Here is a 20240-nt window from a genome sequence, read left to right as displayed (position 1 = left end):
TTCAATTCCTCAGCACCACATAAGCAGATAAAGCCAGAAGTGGTGCAGTGGCTCAAGGGCTAGAGTGCTGGCCTTGAACTGAAGAGCTGAGGGACAGCACCCAGGCCCAGAGTTCATGCCCCACGACTGGCCAAAAAAAAAAAAAAAAAAATGACAGACAGACTTACCAAAAGATCCTGTGTCCTCTGAATAACCACCAGTCTTCAAACGGTAGTACCTGACTTTCTTGGAGACCTTGTCCTTGGTGTCCCAGAGCCTCAAGGTGATCTTGTGGAAATTTATTTTCTTTAATAACTCCTTTGTCATATTGACATTGAAAGTTTGGCTCCATGACACCCAGATTTTGTTACCTTCTCGCCACGGCTTCACCGTCTGTGTAAAACAACCATTCAGAAGCTGCACAGAGTTCAACAGAAACTGCAGCCTACCCCACCAGCAACGGGGTTAGCACACTGCCCTCTACTGGCTATGTTCTGTGATTACCTCACTCCTGGCTCTGAACTCACTGTGGGAAATGGACATTATGTACTGGGCCCTGGCAGACCTCTGCATTTCTCAGGAAAAATAAAAAACAAAAAAAAGAAAATTCATGTAAATAGTGTCCTCTCTGATTATTTCAAAGCAATAATGCAGGCCAAGTAGGAACAACAAGCAGCAGTCAGGCACATGAAAAACACACACACACACACACACACACACACACACACACACACACCTCAAGAGCTACTGAAACTTTTTTTTTTTTTTTGGGTCCACTCGTGGGGCCTGAACTCTGGGCCTGGGCGCTGTCCCTCAGCTCTTCAACTCAAGGCTAGCGCTCTACCACTTGAGCCACAGCGCCACTTCCGGCTTTTTACTTATGTGGTGCTGAGGAATTGAACCCAGGGCCTCGAGCATGTAAGGCAAGTGCTCTACCACTGAGCCACCTTCCCAGCCCCTACTGAAACTTTTTAACACCTTAAATAAAGTAAAAATACTTTAAGTAACCTATATATTTTTGGGGAGAGAGAATGGGGCTTGAACTTGGCTGGGGTGCTGTCCCTCAGCTCTTCAGCTTATGGCAAGAGCTCTACCACTTGAGCCACAGCACCACTTCCAGTGTTCTGGAGATAAGAGTGTCATGGACTTTCCTGCCTGGTCTGGCTTTGAACCGTGATCCTCAGATCTCAGCCTCCTGAGTAGTTAGGATGACAGGCCTGAGCCACCAGCACCTGGCAACCAGTATTTTTTGATGACTTCAGATTCTCACTCAGGAGGTCTGAGGTGGCCCCAGGACCCTGCGCTTTAGCCAGTTCTGAGGCTGCCTGTGCTGCAGAACACTCACAGCAATATTGTGACTACTGCATTCTGTACACAGTCAGACAGACACCACGCACCTTTACTACTGACTCCAGGAACACTTTGGCAACTCCTGGAAATACCACTACATCAACTTTTTTTGGTTCTCCATCATCGGGCAGGAAGACATACTCAATGTGATAGAAACGGCGAGATTTTGTAGTGCGATTGTCCGGTTTAGAGTGTTTCTTATGTTTATCAGTAAAATTTGTGTATTTTCCTTTTTGACCTAAAAAATACAGATTTAATAAGTCTCATTCTAATCTTGTATAGAAAAGCAGACCTGTCTCCACAGACTCCTGGAGGCAAGAAAGAACACTATGGTTTGAAAATGTCCCCAAATTCACAACTAAGGGCTCAGTGCCCAGCTTGAGATGCTGCTGGGAAGGGTGGAACCATTCTGGGCAGAGCCTAGTGGAAGGAAGTGAGGGCACTGGGGGCAGAAGTAGGCCACGCTCTCAAAGGAGGCATTACAGGGGGCACTGGGGAGAGTGATTTTCCTGCGTTTTTCACAGTCTTTTGTTCTTTCTAATGATGGAGATGGAATACAAGGCCTTGCACATTCAAGGCAACTGTACTACTACTGCATTGCACCTTTGCAAACCTCAGCTCTTCAGCTCAAGGCGAGTGCTCTACCACTTGAGCTACAGCACCACTTCTGGTTTTCTGGTGGTTTATTGGAAATAAGAGTTTCACAGACTTGGGGTGGGTGGGATGGGAAGGGATGAGAAGGGGAAACAAAGGAGGAGGCAACAATGCTTGATAAGAAATGTACTCATGGGGCTGGGAAGGTGGCTCAGTGGTTGAGCGCTTGCCTTGCATGCATGAGGCCCTGGTTTGATTCCTCAGCACCACATAAACAAAAAGAAAAAAGCCAGAAGTGGCGCTGTAGATCAAGTGGTAGAGCCCTAGCCTTGAGCTGAAGAGGGACAGTGCCCAGGCCCAGAGTTCAGACCCAAAAAAAAAAAAAAAAAAAAAAAAAAAAAGAAATGTACTCATTACCTTGCCCATGTAATTGTAACCCCTCTGTACAGTATTTTTACAATTAAAAAAAAAAAAAAAAGAGTCTCACGGACTTTCCTGCCTGGGCTGGCTTTGAACCACAATCTTCAGATCTCAGCCTCCTGAGCCACTGGCGCCCGGCTAACTTTCATATTTTAAAAAAAATTGACAATTCAAAATCTTAGAGGTGTCGGGCACCGATGGCTCATGCCTGTCATCCTAGCTACTCAGATGGCTGAGATCTGAGGATTATGGTTCAACGCCAGCCTGGGCAGGAAAGTCCGTGACACTCATCTCCAATAAACTACTCGAAAACAGGAAGTGGCACCGTGGCTCAGGCAGTAGAGCACTTGCCTTGAGCTGAAGAGTGCAGGGAGAGTGCCCAGGCCCAGAGTTCAAGCCCCACAACCAACCAAAAAAAAAAAAAAAAAGGAATGTTGTAGAATAGACCATGTGGGACCTAATTTTTCTTTCTTTTTTTTTTTTTTTTTTGGTCAGTCATGGGGCTTGAACTCTGGGCTTGGGCGCTATCCCTGCACTCTTTGGTTCAAGGCAAGAGCTCTACCGCCTGAGCCACGGCGCCACTTCCAGTTTTTGAGTGGTTTATTGGAGATAAGAGTCTCACAGACTTTTCTGCTTGGGCTGGCTTTGAACCATGATCCTCAGATCTCATCCTCCTCAGTAGCTAGGATGACAGGTTGTGAGCCACCAGCACCCGGCTCTAATTTTTCTTAAATAACATATAAATATTTATATACTTACTATAAATATTTAAGTATTGAAGGGAAATAATGGAACCTAGAATTTTATTTCCAGACAAAGGTATCTCAAAGATTTCGCAAGGTTTTGAAGATAAATTCTTCAAATGCCTTTTGAAGGAGTACCAAAATAAGAAAAGAAAATCTCAAGGGACAGGGCTAGTAATTCACATCATAACCCAACTACTTGAGTGCAGATCAGAATCATAGTTCGAGGCTAGCCTCAACAAAAAGTCCCATCTCAACAAATAAGCCAGGTGTGTTAGACACATCTAGTTATATGGAGGCATATGTAGGGAAAACATGGTCTGAATTCAATGCCAGGGGAAAAAATGAACCCTAACTGAAAAATAAAGCAAAAAATGAAAAGGGCATGACTCAGTGGCATAGCTCCTACCTAGAAAGCACAAGGCTTGGGTTCCAATATTAGTTCTAGCACAAAAAAAAAAGAAAGAAGAAAGAAGGAAGGAAAGAAAAAAAGAAAGAAAAAGAAAGAAAGAGCCGGGTGCTGGTGGCTCACGCCTGTAATCCTAGCTACTCAGGAGGCTGAGATCTGAGGATCGCGGTTCAAAGCCAGCCCGGGCAGGAGAGACCATGAGACTCTTATCTCCAATAAACCACCAGAAAACCGGAAGTGGCGCTGTAGCTCAAGTGGTTGAGCGCTCGCCTTGAGCTGAAGAGCTGAGGGACAGCGCCCAGGCCCAGAGTTCAAGGCCCATGACTGACCAAAAAAAAAAAAAAAGAAAGAAGGAAGGAAGGAAGGAAGGAAAGAAAGAAAGGGAAGGAAGGAAGGAAAGAAAGAAAGGAAGGAAGGGGCTGGGAAGGTGGCTCAGTGGTAGAGTGCTTGCCTTGCATGCCTGAGGCCCTGGGTTCGATTCCTCAGCACCACATAAGCAAAAAGAAAAAAGCCGGAAGTGGCGCTGTGGCTCAAGTGGTAGAGCGCTAGCCTTGAGCTGAAGAGCTGAGGGACAGCGCCCAGGCCCAGAGTTCAGGCCCCACGACCGGACCCAAAAAAAAAAAAAAAAAAAAGAAAGGAAGGAAGGCGGGCTGGGAAGGTGGCTCAGTGGTAGAGCGTTTGCCTTGCATGCATGAGGCCCTGGGTTCGATTCCTCAGCACCACATATGCAAAAAGAGAAAAAAAAGGAAGGAAGGAAAGGAAAGAAAGGAAAGGAAAGAAGGAGGGAGGGAGGGAAGGAAAGAAGGAAGGAAGGAAGGAACAAAGGAAGGAGGGAGGGCTGCGAAGGTGGCTCAGTGGTAGAGCACTTGCCTTGCATGCCTGAGCCCCTGGGTTCGATTCCAAAGCACCACATAAGCAAAAAGGAAAAAAGCCGGAAGTGGCCCTCTGGCTCAAGTGGTAGAGCACTAGCCTTGAGCTGAAGACTGAGGGACAATGCCCAGGCCCAGAGTTCAGGCCCACGAACGGACCCAAAAAAAAAAACAACAACAAAAAGGAAGGAGGGAAGGAAAGAGAAAGAAGAAGCAAGTGTATTATTAGGGATATAAGGGCCAGTGAGGAAAGATGCCAGGCATATGTGGCTGAAGACTCCCAGGAGGAAGTCAGTAATGCTTTCTGGGAGAGAATTCTGGAATTCTGCCGAGGCACCTACCTGCATTTGCTGGGAAAGCAAGTGAAATAACGAATTTGCAGGGGACGACCTGGGGTGCGTCTGAGTCAAAGGTGCTGGCGGTCTTGAATGAGGAGTCCATACTGAAGTGGTCATCAGAATCTGACTCCTGGGCCCTGGCCTTGGCCCTGAGGTATTCTTCCACGTCACAGTCACTCAGGGACTTGTAAAAACTTGCCAGAGGAGAGATGGGTTCCATGCTTCCCTGATCCTCATCTTCTTCCCACTCCCAAGCCTGCAGAGACATACCTGCAGAGTGTCCACCAGACTGGCAGTCCTGCCTGAGAGAAAGAGAAGACTCCATCACCAGGAGTGAGCCCTGTCTCCTATAGGAAGACCACTTCCACGCCCTGCTCTGCCTCACCCTGTGAACTGCCTAGACCTGAGTCACTGCTAGTCTTAGATTCCAGGGTTCAACATACTTGGGGAATGAATGGGTGAAATAACCATTGACATGGCAGCTGACATCTTATTTCTCTAGCTGCCTCTTCTTTCACAAGTCAGGAGTTAGTCTGGCACCAGTGGCTCATGCCTATAATTCTAGGTACTCAGGAGGCTGAGATCTGAGGATTTCAGTTCACAGTCAGCCTAGACAGGAAGGTCCAATGAACCACCACCAGAAGTGGAGCTGTGGGTGAGTGGCAGAGGACACTCAGCTCCAGCTTAGCAGCACACGCTCCTCCTCACCTGGGGCTTACTCAGAACATGGAAGGCAGAGAATCCTCTGACTTTGTTTCACTGTTGCCAGGAAACCCAGGACTGGGCTGTTGGGGCTCTAGATCTCCCTCCTGATGCCAAGGTTCCTGCCAGCTGCAGCACAAAAATGAACTCTGCAAACAGGTGTATCCAGATTCTCTGAAGCCACTTACTTCATTCACTGATTCGTTCTATCTTTAAGACATTCTTACTCTGGATAAAAGCACCTGTCGTGCAGCTGGCTTGGATCTGTACTGTGCAGGCAGGAGATCTGCAGGGCCCTCCCTATAGCTCATTTATTTCTCATTGCTTATTTTATTTGTGTGTGTGTGTGTACATATATATGTGTGTGTGTGAGATGCTTGTGAGTGTGTGTGTGTATGTGTGTAAAACTAGAGTTTGAACTCAGTACTTTCTGCTTGCTGGGAAGGTGCTCTACAACTTCAGCCACAACTACAGCCCATTTTTTTTTGGTCAATCATGGGGCTTGAACTCTGGGTCTGGGCGCAGTCCCTGAACTCTTCAGCTCAAGGCTAGTGCTCTACCACTTTCAGCCACAGTGCCACTTCCGGTTTTCTGGTGGTTTATTGGAGATAAGAGTCTCACGGACTTTCCTTCCCGGGCTGGCTTTGAACCTCAATCCTTAGCTCTCAGCCTCCTGAGTAGCTAGGATTACAGGCTTGAGCCATTGGCTTCCAGCCACCCCACCCATTCTTTAATAAATTTCAAGGAAGTAGTAGTCTCGCCATACTCAGATACATGCACACCCAAACATAATCTTGTTATATTTTCTACTTGTGTCTCGACCTGAATTTATCACAAGACCCAACTCAAACAGGAGAAATTGGGCTTAGAGAAGTGAAGTTTAAAGTGGTTCAAGGTTACACAATGCCTGTGCAGCAACACTGGCTTGAAATCTAGACTCCGGATGCCAACGTTTAGACTCCTCTGTAGAACCCATGAAAGCACAGTAGGCAAGCCACAGTGTACCCAGATTCACAAAGCTAAAGAAACAGGCTCTCTACAGAAGGGGGTGGGCCAAAGCATACTGCAAAAGGACAAACATCTACAAACCCAGAGCTGAAGTCACTCATAGCCTGACTTTGCTTCATTCTTCCTCCCAAATGGGAATGTGCTAAGTGTCGCAGGGCTGGCAGAGGCTTTGTGAAGCCATTACAAGATACCAGTAGAGGGCTGTGAAGTGGCTCAGTAGTAGAGTGCCTGCCTTGCATGCATGAGGCCTTGGGTTCAATTCCTCAGCATCACATAAGCAGAAAAAGCCACAAGTGGCACTGTGGCTCAAGAGTTAGAGCGCTAGCCTTGAGCTGAAGAGCTAAGGGACAGCGTCCAGGCCCAGAGTTCAGGCCCCAAGACTGGCAAACACAAAAAACAAAAAACAATCAAAGCCAGGCACCAGTGGCTCATGCCTATAATCCTAGCTATTCAGAAGGAAGAGACCTGAGGATCACAGTTCAAAGCCAGCCCAGGCAGGAAAGTCTGTGAGACTCTTACCTCCAATAAACCACTAGAAAACTGGAAGTGGCGTTGTGGCTCAAGTGGTAGAGTGCTCCCCTTGAGCTGAAGAGCTGAGGGACAGCGCCCAGGCCCAGAGTTAAGGCCCCATGACCAGCAAAAAAAAAAAGACACCAGTAGTTGAAAGCACTTTAGAGAACAGCTACATACCAATCTTAGCCAAAACAGTGCCACCCTTTTTCAATGGGGTATAAATAAATAATGCATAGATAGGGGCTGGGAAGGTGGCTCAGTGGCAGAGCCCTTGCCTTGCATGCCTGAAGCCCTGGGTTCGATTCCTCAGCACCACATAAGCAAAAAGAAAAAAAGCCGGAAGTGGTGCTGTGGCTCAAGTGGTAGAGCGCTAGCCTTGAGCTGAAGAGCTGAGGGACAGTGCCCACGCCCAGAGTTCAGGCCCCACAACAAGACCCAAAAAACAAACAAAAACAAAAAAAGAAAAAAACAAATGCATAGATAAAACACATTCATTTTGATGTAAGAATTCAGTGATTTCAGAAACTTTACCAAGTGGTATAATTATCATCATAAATTAGTTTTAGAGCATTTTTTATCTCTATAACACAATACTTCTCATATAATTAATAGTTAATCTCTGTTTATACTTCCTAGACAAGTACTAATCTGTCCTCTGCCTAAAACCTTTCCTTTCTGGACATTACATATAAAAAAGGTGATACAAAATGTAATGGATGTATCAGCTCAGGGAAGGGCTCTGAACAGTATGTTTCTGAGTATCACTTCTGCTGCTGCACATGTGGGCATTAACTTGGGCCTAAACACATTTAAAGAAATTTTGCCAAGCACCGGTGGCTCACGCCTGTAATCCTAGCTACTCAGGAGGCTGAGATCTGAGGATCACGGTTCAAAGCCAGCCCGGGCAGGAAAGTCCATGAGACTCTTTTCTCCAATAAACCAGTAGAAAACCGGAAGTGTAGCTCAAGCGGTAGGATGCTTGCCTTGAGCTGAAGAGCTGAGGGACAGTGCCCAGGCCCAGAGTTCAGGCTCCATGACCGGCAAATAAACAAACAAACAAAGAATCACTGGTTTTTACAGTAGTTTTATGGTTGACTTTTTAAGAACATGACAAACTGCCTTTCAAAGGAACTGTTTCATTGTACATTGCCATCTAAGGTATGTGAGGGTTCCTACTTCTTCATTAATGACCATTTTATAGCCACTTTCATGGGTGATGTAATATTTATTTCACTGTGGTTTTATTTTGCATTTCCTTAATGATCAATGATACTGAGATCTTTTGTGGGCCTGGTGAGAATCCATTTAGTATTTGATGAAATCCCTTACCTTTACCCACTTTTTAATTCAATTTTACATCTCCTTGTATATAAGAAATTCATAAGTTACAAGAAATTATAAACTCTGAATACAGTCCTTTATCAGTCTCTTTTTTTTTTTTTTTTTTTTTTTGGTTGTGGGGCTTGAACTCTGGGCTTCGGCGCTGTCCCTACACTCTTCAGCTCAAGGCAAGTGCTCTATGCTTCAGTCACAGTGCCACTTCCAGTTTTCTAGTGGTTTAGTGGAGATAAAAGTCTCATGGACTTTCCTGCATGAGCTGGCTTTGAACTGTGATCCTCAGATCTCAGCCTCCTGCGTAGCTAGGATGACAGGCGTGAGCCACCAGCACCCAGCTTATCAGTCTCATTTTTTCCCCACACACACACTTACTGTCCCCCAAAATCCTGCTTCAGCCACCTGAGTGGTAGAATTATGAACACCTACCATACATTCACCATTTTCTTCATTCTGTCCTTTAACACCTACCATGCATTCACCATTTTCTTCATTCTGTCCTTTGAAGTGTAATAGTTTTGGACTTTAATGAGGCTCAAACTGTTAAATTCATTAGATATTATTGTACTTTAGGAATCTTTTCCTAGTTGTATGCCCTCTTTATTCTTATTTTGCTTTAACACTAATAACAATTAACCCGGACTGGGAAGGTAGCTCAGTGGTAGAGCACTTGCCTTGCATGCATGAGGCCCTGGGTTCAATTCCTCAGCACCACATAAGCAAAAAAGAAAAAAGCCGGAAGTGGCGATGTGGCTCAAGTGGTAGAGTGCTAGCCTTGAGCTGAAGAGCTGAAGGACAGCGCCCAGGCCCAGAGTTCAGGCCCCACAGCCAGACCCCCCCAAAAAAAAAAAAAACAAGGCTTGCCTATGCTAGGAAAACCTTGTCCCTCTAAGTAAATCACCATCCTAACCCCCCTTTTAATAGAAAGAAGTAAAAATGGATGCCTCAATACTAAATAGATCTAAAAATCAAGCATCCTAAAGACCTAAAAGCTTTATAGCAATGAAAATAATGTCTTAAGGACACTCTAGATTATCCAACACAACATATATACACAGAGAATGACAGAATGATGCAACTTCATGAAAAAAAACTTGCCAGTATCAAGTTCTTGTCCCACTAGCAAAGGACCCAACATCTAGACTACACCATTCTCAGTATTGTCTTAATGAAGGAACACTGAAAGCTACCTCCCTGTGACCCCAGTGCAGTAGAGGGAGTGTGGAGCCACTTCCATAAGAAAGCGCTAATGCTGGCATGGCTGTTTATGAAGCTGAGTGCCCACGCAGATTCTTATGTTAAGTGGGATGAGGTACGATTTACATACCTAAAACTTGCCCTTTATGTTTTGACAAATGCATTCAGTCGTGGAATCAACACCAATGATATTATAAAGTATTTTCATGATCCCAGAAAGCTCCTTCATGCCCCAGTACATGGAGACTCTGTAAATAAACCTATCAGAAACACAACTCTCATCTTCATATCAGGATAGTGGATATTTTATGCTTCTTAGCATTTTCCAGATTTTATAACAGCAATTTGAACGACAGACAGTTGGAAGTAACTCAGACAACACTGAAGTGACTTCAAAAAGTAGCCAGGACCATGACTGACCACAGTTGCCCCATCCCATCTAATACAAAGAGTTACAGACTCTGCCCAGAGTGGTCCTACCCCTTCTCCTACAAAGGGACACAGAGGTTTCTAAGTTTGCTTACTTTGAACCTCAAACAAAACCTTGTATAGCTAAATGGAATTCTTTCAGGGGTGCCTAGTAACACGACCCACAGACAAACAAGCCTGACAGCACACCATTATAAACCCTTGCCTCCCCGAGCCATGGGGGAGCAGAGACCAGGCAATGACTCCATAGCCAGATAGAGAAAGCTTTCTTTTCAGCATTGACTGATCCTGGAAAGTAGTAAGCTGCATGGGAGAGGGTAACCAGTGTATACTACATCATTGGCTGAGGCTCCTCTGCTGAAATGTGATTTGACATAGAGTCAAGCTGCAGAGTCTTGCTCTAAATGCACACCTCAGGCCCCATCACAGGGCATCCAGCCTAGAGGCTTCCGCAGTCCAGCGGGAGCTCTTGAGTCTCTACCAATAACCAGAGCCTTAAGAGCTCCCCATCACTGGGCCAGAGGACCTTCAATTCCCACCAATGTTTACTACAGATAGTTTTCTCTGGGGGCTTACATCCACAAAAGTATGTCCATAGAAATCTACAAAGAGATTAATGTCTACGTTGTGCATCAAGATCCCCAACTGCGTGTAGCTGGACCTTGGGTAAGGCTCACAGATAATATGGCAACATAGACTGCTTTTTTAACCCCACATCAATAAAGGTATCTGCAGAGAAAATGCCATCTACAATGGCAACTGTGAGGAGGCTGGAATACAAGCCCAAGTTTCTCTCCATGTACCAAAAGAGTTGCAGTTTCAGGTGACCAGAAGAGGAAACATCCCTCACCTTGTTGGTCAGTTCAATACAGGAGACAGACAAAGCAGAAGGATGTAACCAGCTAAAGCTGGGTACTATCAGTCCTCATGGAAATTAGAGAAATTGAAGCATAGAACTTGAAGGAGGTGAAGGATCGGAGTTATAATATATCTGAGTGAGCATATATGCTCCAGCTTCATTCACTCTCCTCATTTGCTGATTTGTCCTGCCTGATATCCCATGCATAGCAGTTTCTCACTAGTATAAACAATAGTGCAGTGAATCTCCTTAGTAAATAGCTTTTTCTAAGGTAGAAGCCAAAAAGTGGAATTGTAAAACTTTTTGTCAAATTGCCATTATTTTTATTATTCAGAAATAAACCTTTCCAGGCTGGGAAGGTGGCTCAGTGGTAGAGCGCTTGCCTTGCATGCCTGAGGCCCTGGGTTTGATTCCTCAATACCACATAAGCAAAAAGAAAAAAGCCGGAAGTGGCGCTGTGGCTCAAGTCGTAGAGTGCTAGCCTTGAGCTGAAAAGCTGAGGGCCAGCACCCAGGCCCAGAGTTCAGTCCCCACGACCGGACCCCCCCAAAAAAAGAAAAGAAAAGAAAAGAAAAGAAATTAACCTTTCCATGTGCTACTGACTCTAGCTTGTAATTCTAGCTATCAGGAAGATCTGAGGATCATAGTTGGAAGCCTGGGCAGTAAGTCCCTGAGACTCTCATTTCCAATAAACTACTCAGAAAAAGCCAGAAGTGATGGTGTGGCTCAAGTGGTAAAACCCTAGCCTTGAGCAGAAGCTCAGGGACAGTGCCCAAAGTTCAAGCCCCAGGATCTAAAAACAAAACAAAACAAAAACACTTTTAAAAAAATTGCCCTATGGGGTTGGGAAGGTGGCTCAGTGGTAGAGTGCTTGCCTTGCATGCATGAGGCCCTGGGTTCGATTCCTCAGGACCACATAAGCAGAAAAAAAAAAAAGCCAGAAGTGGCGCTGTGGCTCAAGTGGTAGAGTGCTAGCCTTGAGCTGAAGGCCAGAGTTCAGGCCCACGATCGGACAAAAAAAAAAAAAAAAAATTGCCCTAGCCAGGTGCTGGTGGCTCACACCTATAATCCTAGTTAGTCAGGAGGCTGAGATCTGAGGATCGCTGTTCAAAGCCAACCCAGGCAGGAAAGTCCATGAGACTCTTATCTCCAATAAACCACTAGAAAACTGGAAGTGGTGCTATGGCTCAAGCGGTAGAGTGCTGGCCTTGAGCTGAAGAGCACAGGGAAAGCACCCAGACTCAGAGTTCAAGCCCCAGGACTGACTGAAAAAACAAATTGACCAAATGGTTTGGGATTAGGTAAGCAAAAGTGTTCAAGAATGAATAGAAATTTGTCAAATGGACAAAGTGTTTGATTCTGGAGTAGTATGGCAGAAAAAATGAAAGTTTAGTGCTTTTCAGATGGAAGGATTGAACACTTAAAATCAGAATTACTTACAAGGTAAGCCCATCTTAGAAAAAGGACAGCTGAATCTGCTTCTTGCTCCATCTTAACTGGGTAACATTCCAAGGACAGAGAAATAAAAAAAAACCATTATTAGACTATTGAACAGGTTTTGTTCATCTTCCAGAACCTCCAAAATGTGGCCAAACGGCAGCCTCTGGGCCTAAACATTGACCCAGAGAATTGAGGTCTGAGTGCACACTGGCCAAGGTGAGGCATGGGGTGAACAATGGAGACACCTACTCGGGGTCCTGTCCCACTTGTCTACTCAGGGTCCACACGTCCACTCGGGGTCCCACACCTCCACTCGGGGTCCACACGTCCACTCAGGGTCCACACGTCCACTCGGGGTCCACACCTCCACTCGGGGTCCCACACGTCCACTCGGGGTCCCACACCTCCACTCGGGGTCCACACGTCCACTCAGGGTCCACACGTCCACTCGGGGTCCCACACCTCCACTCAGGGTCCACACCTCCACTCGGGGTCCCACACCTCCACTCGGGGTCCCACACCTCCACTCAGGGTCCACACGTCCACTCAGGGTCCACACATCCACTCGGGGTCCCACACCTCCACTCAGGGTCCACACGTCCACTCGGGGTCCACACGTCCACTCGGGGTCCACACGTCCACTCGGGGTCCACACGTCCACTCAGGGTCCACATGTCCACTCAGAGTCCACACGTTCACTCAGAGTCCACACGTCCACTCGGGGTCCACACGTCCACTCGGGGTCCACACCTCCACTCGGGGTACACACCTCCACTCGGGGTCCACACGTCCACTCGGGGTCCACACCTCCACTCAGGGTCCACACGTCCACTCGGGGTCCACACGTCCACTCAGGGTCCACACCTCCACTCAGGGTCCACACGTCCACTCGGGGTCCACACCTCCACTCGGGGTCCCTCACGTCCACTCGGGGTCCACACCTCCACTCAGGGTCCACACGTCCACTCGGGGTCCACACCTCCACTCGGGGTCCCTCACGTCCACTCGGGGTCCACACATCCACTCGGGGTCCTGTCCCACACCTACACTCGGGGTCCACACGTCCACTCGGGGTCCCACACGTCCACTCAGGGTCCACACGTCCACTCGGGGTCCACACCTCCACTCGGGGTCCACATGTCCACTCGGGGTCCTGTCCCACACGTCCACTCGGGGTCCCACACCTCCACTCGGGGTCCACACGTCCACTCGGGGTCCCACACGTCCACTCAGGGTCCACACGTCCGCTCAGGGTCCACACGTCCACTCGGGGTCCACACGTCCACTCGGGGTCCCACACCTCCACTCAGGGTCCACACGTCCACTCGGGGTCCCACACCTCCACTCAGGGTCCACACGTCCACTCGGGGTCCCACACGTCCACTCGGGGTCCCACACCTCCACTCGGGGTCCCACACCTCCACTCAGGGTCCACACGTCCACTCGGGGTCCCACACGTCCACTCAGGATCCACACGTCCCCTCAGGGTCCCACACCTCCACTCAGGGTCCACACGTCCACTCGGGGTCCACACGTCCACTCGGGGTCCACACGTCCACTCAGGGTCCCACACCTCCACTCAGGGTCCACACGTCCACTCAGGGTCCACACGTCCACTCGGGGTCCACACCTCCACTCAGGGTCCACACCTCCACTCGGGGTCCACACGTCCACTCGGGGTCCACACGTCCACTCGGGGTCCACAGTCCACTCGGGGTCCACACCTCCACTCAGGGTCCACACGTCCACTCGGGGTCCACACGTCCACTCGGGGTCCACACCTCCACTCGGGGTCCACACCTCCACTCGGGGTCCCACACCTCCACTCGGGGTCCACACGTCCACTCGGGGTCCACACGTCCACTCGGGGTCCACACGTCCACTCGGGGTCCACACCTCCACTCGGGGTCCCACACCTCCACTCGGGGTCCACACGTCCACTCGGGGTCCACACGTCCACTCGGGGTCCACACCTCCACTCGGGGTCCACACCTCCACTCGGGGTCCCACACCTCCACTCGGGGTCCACACGTCCACTCGGGGTCCACACCTCCACTCGGGGTCCACACGTCCACTCGGGGTCCACACCTCCACTCGGGGTCCACACGTCCACTCAGGGTCCACACGTCCACTCAGGGTCCACACGTCCACTCGGGGTCCACACCTCCACTCGGGGTCCACACGTCCACTCGGGGTCCCACACCTCCACTCAGGGTCCACACGTCCACTCAGGGTCCACACGTCCACTCGGGGTCCACACCTCCACTCGGGGTCCACACGTCCACTCGGGGTCCACACGTCCACTCGGGGTCCACACCTCCACTCGGGGTCCACACCTCCACTCGGGGTCCCACACCTCCACTCGGGGTCCACACCTCCACTCGGGGTCCACACGTCCACTCAGGGTCCACACGTCCACTCGGGGTCCCACACGTCCACTCGGGGTCCACACGTCCACTCGGGGTCCACACCTCCACTCGGGGTCCCACACCTCCACTCAGGGTCCACACGTCCACTCAGGGTCCACACGTCCACTCGGGGTCCACACGTCCACTCGGGGTCCACACGTCCACTCGGGGTCCACACCTCCACTCGGGGTCCACACGTCCACTCGGGGTCCACACGTCCACTCGGGGTCCACACCTCCACTCGGGGTCCACACCTCCACTCGGGGTCCCACACGTCCACTCGGGGTCCACACGTCCACTCGGGGTCCACACGTCCACTCGGGGTCCACACGTCCACTCGGGGTCCACACGTCCACTCGGGGTCCACACCTCCACTCGGGGTCCCACACCTCCACTCGGGGTCCACACGTCCACTCGGGGTCCACACGTCCACTCGGGGTCCACACCTCCACTCGGGGTCCACACCTCCACTCGGGGTCCACACCTCCACTCGGGGTCCCACACCTCCACTCGGGGTCCACACGTCCACTCGGGGTCCCACACCTCCACTCGGGGTCCACACGTCCGCTCGGGGTCCACACCTCCACTCGGGGTCCACACGTCCACTCGGGGTCCACACGTCCACTCGGGGTCCACACGTCCACTCGGGGTCCACACGTCCACTCGGGGTCCACACGTCCGCTTGGGGTCCACACCTCCACTCAGGGTCCACACGTCCACTCGGGGTCCACACGTCCACTCGGGGTCCTGTCCCACACGTCCGCTCGGGGCCCACACGTCCACTCGGCTGATTCTGCCTGGTTCTCGTCACCGTGTGCGTCAGGAAACTGGCGGCTGACTCTAGGAACGGCAGGGAAAGGCCGAGCAGAGCTGCGCCTCACGCGGGCGCCGAGTCCGGGTCCGAACGCTGAGGGCCGGGCGCCGAGGGCGCGGCGTCCCCGCCCAGCCAGCTCCGCGGGGGCGGGGCGGGGCGGGACGCAGGGGCGGGGCGGGACGCAGGGGGCGGGGCGGGGCGCAGGGGCGGGGCAGGGCGGGACGCGGGGGCGGGGCTGGACGCAGGGGGCGGGGCGGGACGCCGGGGGCGGGGCGGGACGCCGGGGGCGGGGCGGGACGCAGGGGCGGGGCGGAACGCGGCTACGCGGAGGCTTGCTGAGGGGCGGGGCTAAGAGGGCCAGGCTCCGCCCCGCCTTCGGTGGAACGCCCGGGCCTCCGGTGGTGGCGGGCAGCCGGGTGGGGATCTGAGGAGGGACCGGAGGTGCGCGCTTGGCGGCCCTGGCCCAGGTCTGCGTGAAGAGCGCGGCGGGGGACCCGTCCCGGAGGCCGGTGCGCACGCCGGGGCTGGAGCCGCGCCCCGGGCCTGGGCGCGGAGAGCCAGGCCGCGGTGCCGGCCGCCGGGCTGGGCCAGCGCCTGCGGGAGGTCTCCGCCCCGACGGCCGCCGACCCCCCTCCTTCCCCGCCGCCGTCTTAGCGCCTGTCCCGCTGCCTCCTGAGCCAGAAGGGGATGGGTGGGGTCTTAGCACCAGTTGCTGCACAGCCCTCCGCGCGGGGCCGTGCCCACTCCGCCCTCCGCCCTCCGCGCGGGGCCGTGCCCACTCCGCCCTCCGCCCTCCGCGCGGGGCCCTGCCCACGCCGCCCTCCGCCCTCCGCGCGGGGCCCTGCCCACGCCGCCCTCCGCGCGGGACCGTGCCCACGCCGCCCTCCGCCCTCCGCGCGGGGCCCTGCCCACGCCGCCCTCCGCCCTCCGCGCGGGGCCGTGCCCACTCCGCCCTCTGCCCTCCGCGCGGGGCCCTGCCCACGCCGCCCTCCGCCCTCCGCGCGGGGCCGTGCCCACGCCGCCCTCCGCGCGGGACCGTGCCCACGCCGCCCTCCGCCCTCCGCCCTCCGCGCGGGGCCGTGCCCACGCCGCCCTCCGCCCTCCGCGCGGGACCGTGCCCACGCCGCCCTCCGCGCGGGACCGTGCCCACGCCGCCCTCCGCCCTCCGCGTGGGGCCGTGCCCACGCCGCCCTCCGCGCGGGGCCGTGCCCACGCCGCCCTCCGCCCTCCGCGCGGGGCCGTGCCCACGCCGCCCTCCGCCCTCCGCGCGGGACCGTGCCCACGCCGCCCTCCGCCCTCCGCGCGGGACCGTGCCCACGCCGCCCTCCGCCCTCCGCGCGGGGCCGTGCCCACGACCGTGGGCTTTTGGCCAGGACTTGCGGCCCTGGGGAGGAGGCGGACCACGCCGCGCAGGGCCTGCGGGCAGGGCGGAGCCTCAGCAGCAAGAATTCCCAGCACTCCCAGGTCTCCAGGGCCCGGGAGCTGGGCCGCCCCGGGCCGCGGCCCCTCTGGCTGTGTGGCTACTGCAGCCTCCAGCCCCAGGGCTAAGACCCAGGCTCCTTGACTCGCTTTCTCTCCCTTGCCCCCCCCCCCCCCATCAAAAGAGTATTTACAACAAAGCCTTGAGGGACACCCAGCAAGCGAACTAACCACCTGAACACCTTCAGCCCCTGACTTTTCCTGCCAGGCTGCCACCCTGCTTTAAAGAGCAGAAAGCAGCTAGACGGCATCCTGGGCTCTCTGGCCCTGGTGAGCAGTGTGGCCTTGAGTGGCAAGGTTGCCACTGCCAGCCTCAGTTTCTCTTGCCATCCCTAGCCCTTTCTGAGCCCTCCAGGACAGAAGCCCAGACCCTCTTCTTGGGCTGACACCCTTGGCCAACACCAGCTGTAACCACAGGCCTGGTTGGAAGACCTCTTCCTCTCCTCAATGGCCTATCTTGTTCTCCAAAGTTCTAACAGCCCCAGAGCCTGGCCTTTCTGGTTAAGGACTCTGTTTATTCACGATGCTAGAATAGCACCTACATGAACCCAAGGCCTCTCCACACCCCAGAGGTGTCCAGAATTCACCAGCCACGTATTCCATGTGCAAATTTTACCACCTGCAAACTACTGGCTGACTTGGTTAATATTTCATAATTATGAAACCTTCATGACATTTTAAAATGTAAGCATTAATGTTCTAATGTTATAAACTCTTACACTTCATTTTTACTAATATACTAAAGATATAGTGTAAGTAAAAATAAATGCATTTATGTTTAAAGGGAACATTGTATGACTGAAAAGGAAAAGGACATTATTTCCCTAAGTAGAGGGTAGTCATTAAAGTAAGATGCAAATAAAACAGTGATCTTAAGTCCCAGCTAGCCGCTAACTCCTGGCAGAGGTTCTGAGCTTAGGTCTGCAGCTTTTCATTAGAAAGTATCAAAGCTGGGTGCCGGTGGCACCAGTCATCCTAGCTACTCAGGAGGCTGAGATCTGAGGATCACAGTTCAAAGCCAGCTGGGTCAGGAAAGTCCTTGAGACTCTTATCTCCAATAAACCAACAAAAAACCAGAAGTGGGACTGTGGTTCAAGTGGTAGAGTACTAGCCTTGAGCATAAGAGCTGAGGGACAACGCCCAGGCCCAGAGTTCAAGCCCCACAACTGAGAGAAAGAAAGAAAAAGAGAGAGGAGAGGGGAGGGAGAGAGAGAAAAAGATCAGGGAGCATGAGGAAAGGTACCAGGGCACCAGAAAGAGACTCTGTTTGGCCTGTTCAGGGGAACTGAGGAAAACTAAAAATGTTGAGAGCAAACTGTCTAGCCTTGTGTCGCTCCATTTTATACAACAACGCTGTTGACCAAAGCTACTCCATTTTGAGTATTAGTGACAAGACAGAATAAATTTACACCTTGTTTATACAAGTAATCAACCACCACCTGCCAGCACAATATGAGGCACAAACTGGTTGTTTATTTCTGACAATAAACAATTACATTTGTAACTTATATCAAATCATATTGGAAACACCACACACATAAACTTATAAGTCGCACTGCTGTAAGCCCCTCATCTGAGAGACAGCACAGCCCTGAGACTGTCGGGCGCCTGGCACACCGACCCATCACACATCACTCAGGGAGAACCGCACAGCAAAGGCCCTGCTTCTACCCTGGACTCCAACTGAGCCAGCTTTTCCTACTTGCCATGCAGACTTCTGATGAGGAACTGCTCTGCCACTTAGACCTGCTCCCAAAAGCTGTGCTCACAACAGCTTTACACCAGAGGTTCATAAAACTTCTTTCCAGGCCCTATAGAGAAGTCTCCTTGGGTTTGGGGTGTTTTTGTCTTGATTTTTTTTTAATGCTTTTATCACCTCTTTGTGCCTTCCCTACAATGCTCTGACCTCTGCAGCCTCTCTCTTTCTTAACCCACTCAGCCATATGTTCCATAATTAGTAAATAAAAAATTAGAATAGTGAAACCTGTGTTTGCTAATGGCTCCTAGCTAGCAGGTGAAATCAGTAACACTTGGTATATTAAAGGCAACAAAACTAGTAAGTGTGGGTGATGGTGGCTCACACTTATAATCCTAGCTACTAAGGAGACAAAAGCCAGCCAGGCAGGGAAGTCTGTGAGACCTTTATCTCCAACTAACCAGCAAAAACCTGTAAGTGGAGCTCTGGCTCAAGTGGTAGAGCATTAGCCTTGAGCAAAAAAGCTCAGGGGTTGGGAAGTAGCTTAGTTTGTTTTGTTTTTTTGGGGGGTCCGTTTGTGGGGCCTGAACTCTGGGCTTGGGCGCTGTCCCTCAGCTCTTCAGCTCAAGGTTAGTGCTCTACCACTTGAGCCACAACGCTACTTCCGGCTTTTTTCTTTTTGCTTATGTGGTGCTGAGGAATCGAACCCAGGGCCTCATGCATGCAAGGCAAGTGCTTTACCACTGAGCCACCTTCCCAGACCAGGGAAGTAGCTTAGTGGTAGAGTGCTTGCCTAGCATGCATGAAGTCCTGGGTTCGATTCCTCAGTACCCATAAACAGAAAAAGCCAGAAGTGGAGCTGTGGCTTAAGTGGTAGAGTGCCAGCCTTGAGCAAAGAAGCTCAGGGACAGTGCCCAGGCTCTGACTTAAGTCCCCAGGACTGACAAAAAATAAAGCTCAGGGATCGTGTTCAGGCCCTGAGTTCATGCTCCAGGACTAGCACACACACAAATAAAACTTGATATGATATGTGATTTATTATAATTCTACAAATTCTGGCATTGTGGAATAACACAAGTGTGTCTCTTTCTTTTCTTTTTTTTTTTTTTTTTTTTTTTTTTTTTTTTTTTTTTTTTTTTTTTTTGTCGGTCGTGGGGCTTGAACTCTGGGCCTGGGCGCTGTCCCTCAGCTCTTCAGCTCAAGGCGAGCGCTCTACCACTTGAGCTACAGCGCCACTTCCGGTTTTCTGGTGGTTTATTGGAGATAGGAGTCTCACGGTCTCTCCTGCCCGGGCTGGCTTTGAACCACGATCCTCAGATCTCAGCCTCCTGAGTAGCTAGGATTACAGGCGTGAGCCACCAGCGCCTGGCTAAGTGTGTCTCTTTCTATTCACTATCTGTCCTTAAAATTCCAGCCTGTCCAGGCACCAGTGGCTCATGCCTGTAATCCTAGCTACTCAGCAGGCTGAGATCTGAGAATTGTGGTTCAAAGCCAGCCCCGGCAGTAAAGTCCACAAGACTCTCATCTTCAATAAACCAACAGAAAACCAGAAGTGGCCTGCGGCCTATGGCGCACTGGAGGAAGGTGGGTCTCCCTCCATAACCTGGCCACAGCCTGTGGTTCTGGACATGTAGCCCTGGGACGGGAGGAGATGATAT

General features: G+C 51.6%; 1 protein-coding gene across 7 annotated transcripts in view; it reads right to left on the bottom strand.

Moving 5' to 3' along the window:
* The window catches only part of LOC138806623 (uncharacterized), a 59461-nt gene that overhangs the window by 36662 nt on the left and 2559 nt on the right, over positions 1-20240 (bottom strand). Inside the window, exons 1-5 of one of the 7 annotated variants that reach the window (XM_069992060.1) lie at positions 12955-12971; positions 12186-12241; positions 4706-5004; positions 1377-1567; positions 168-372 (exon numbers count right to left, since the gene is read on the bottom strand). In XM_069992060.1, the coding sequence (XP_069848161.1) occupies positions 168-372; positions 1377-1567; positions 4706-4970 (661 nt within the window). In that variant the 5' untranslated portion in view covers positions 4971-5004; positions 12186-12241; positions 12955-12971. Of the gene's footprint in view, positions 1-167; positions 373-1376; positions 1568-4705; positions 5005-5087; positions 5106-5145; positions 5357-5410; positions 5429-12185; positions 12242-12492; positions 12527-12764; positions 12879-12954; positions 12972-20240 lie in introns of those variants that run through there. The other 6 variants (XM_069992058.1, XM_069992059.1, XM_069992062.1 and 3 more) reach the window with 6 other exon arrangements.

The sequence above is a fragment of the Dipodomys merriami genome, unplaced genomic scaffold (genome assembly GCF_024711535.1).
Source record: "Dipodomys merriami isolate MVZ:Mamm:240054 unplaced genomic scaffold, mDipMer1.0.p SCAF_401, whole genome shotgun sequence".
Classification (NCBI taxonomy): domain Eukaryota; kingdom Metazoa; phylum Chordata; class Mammalia; order Rodentia; family Heteromyidae; genus Dipodomys; species Dipodomys merriami.
This window is presented reverse-complemented; position numbering and strand designations above follow the sequence as displayed.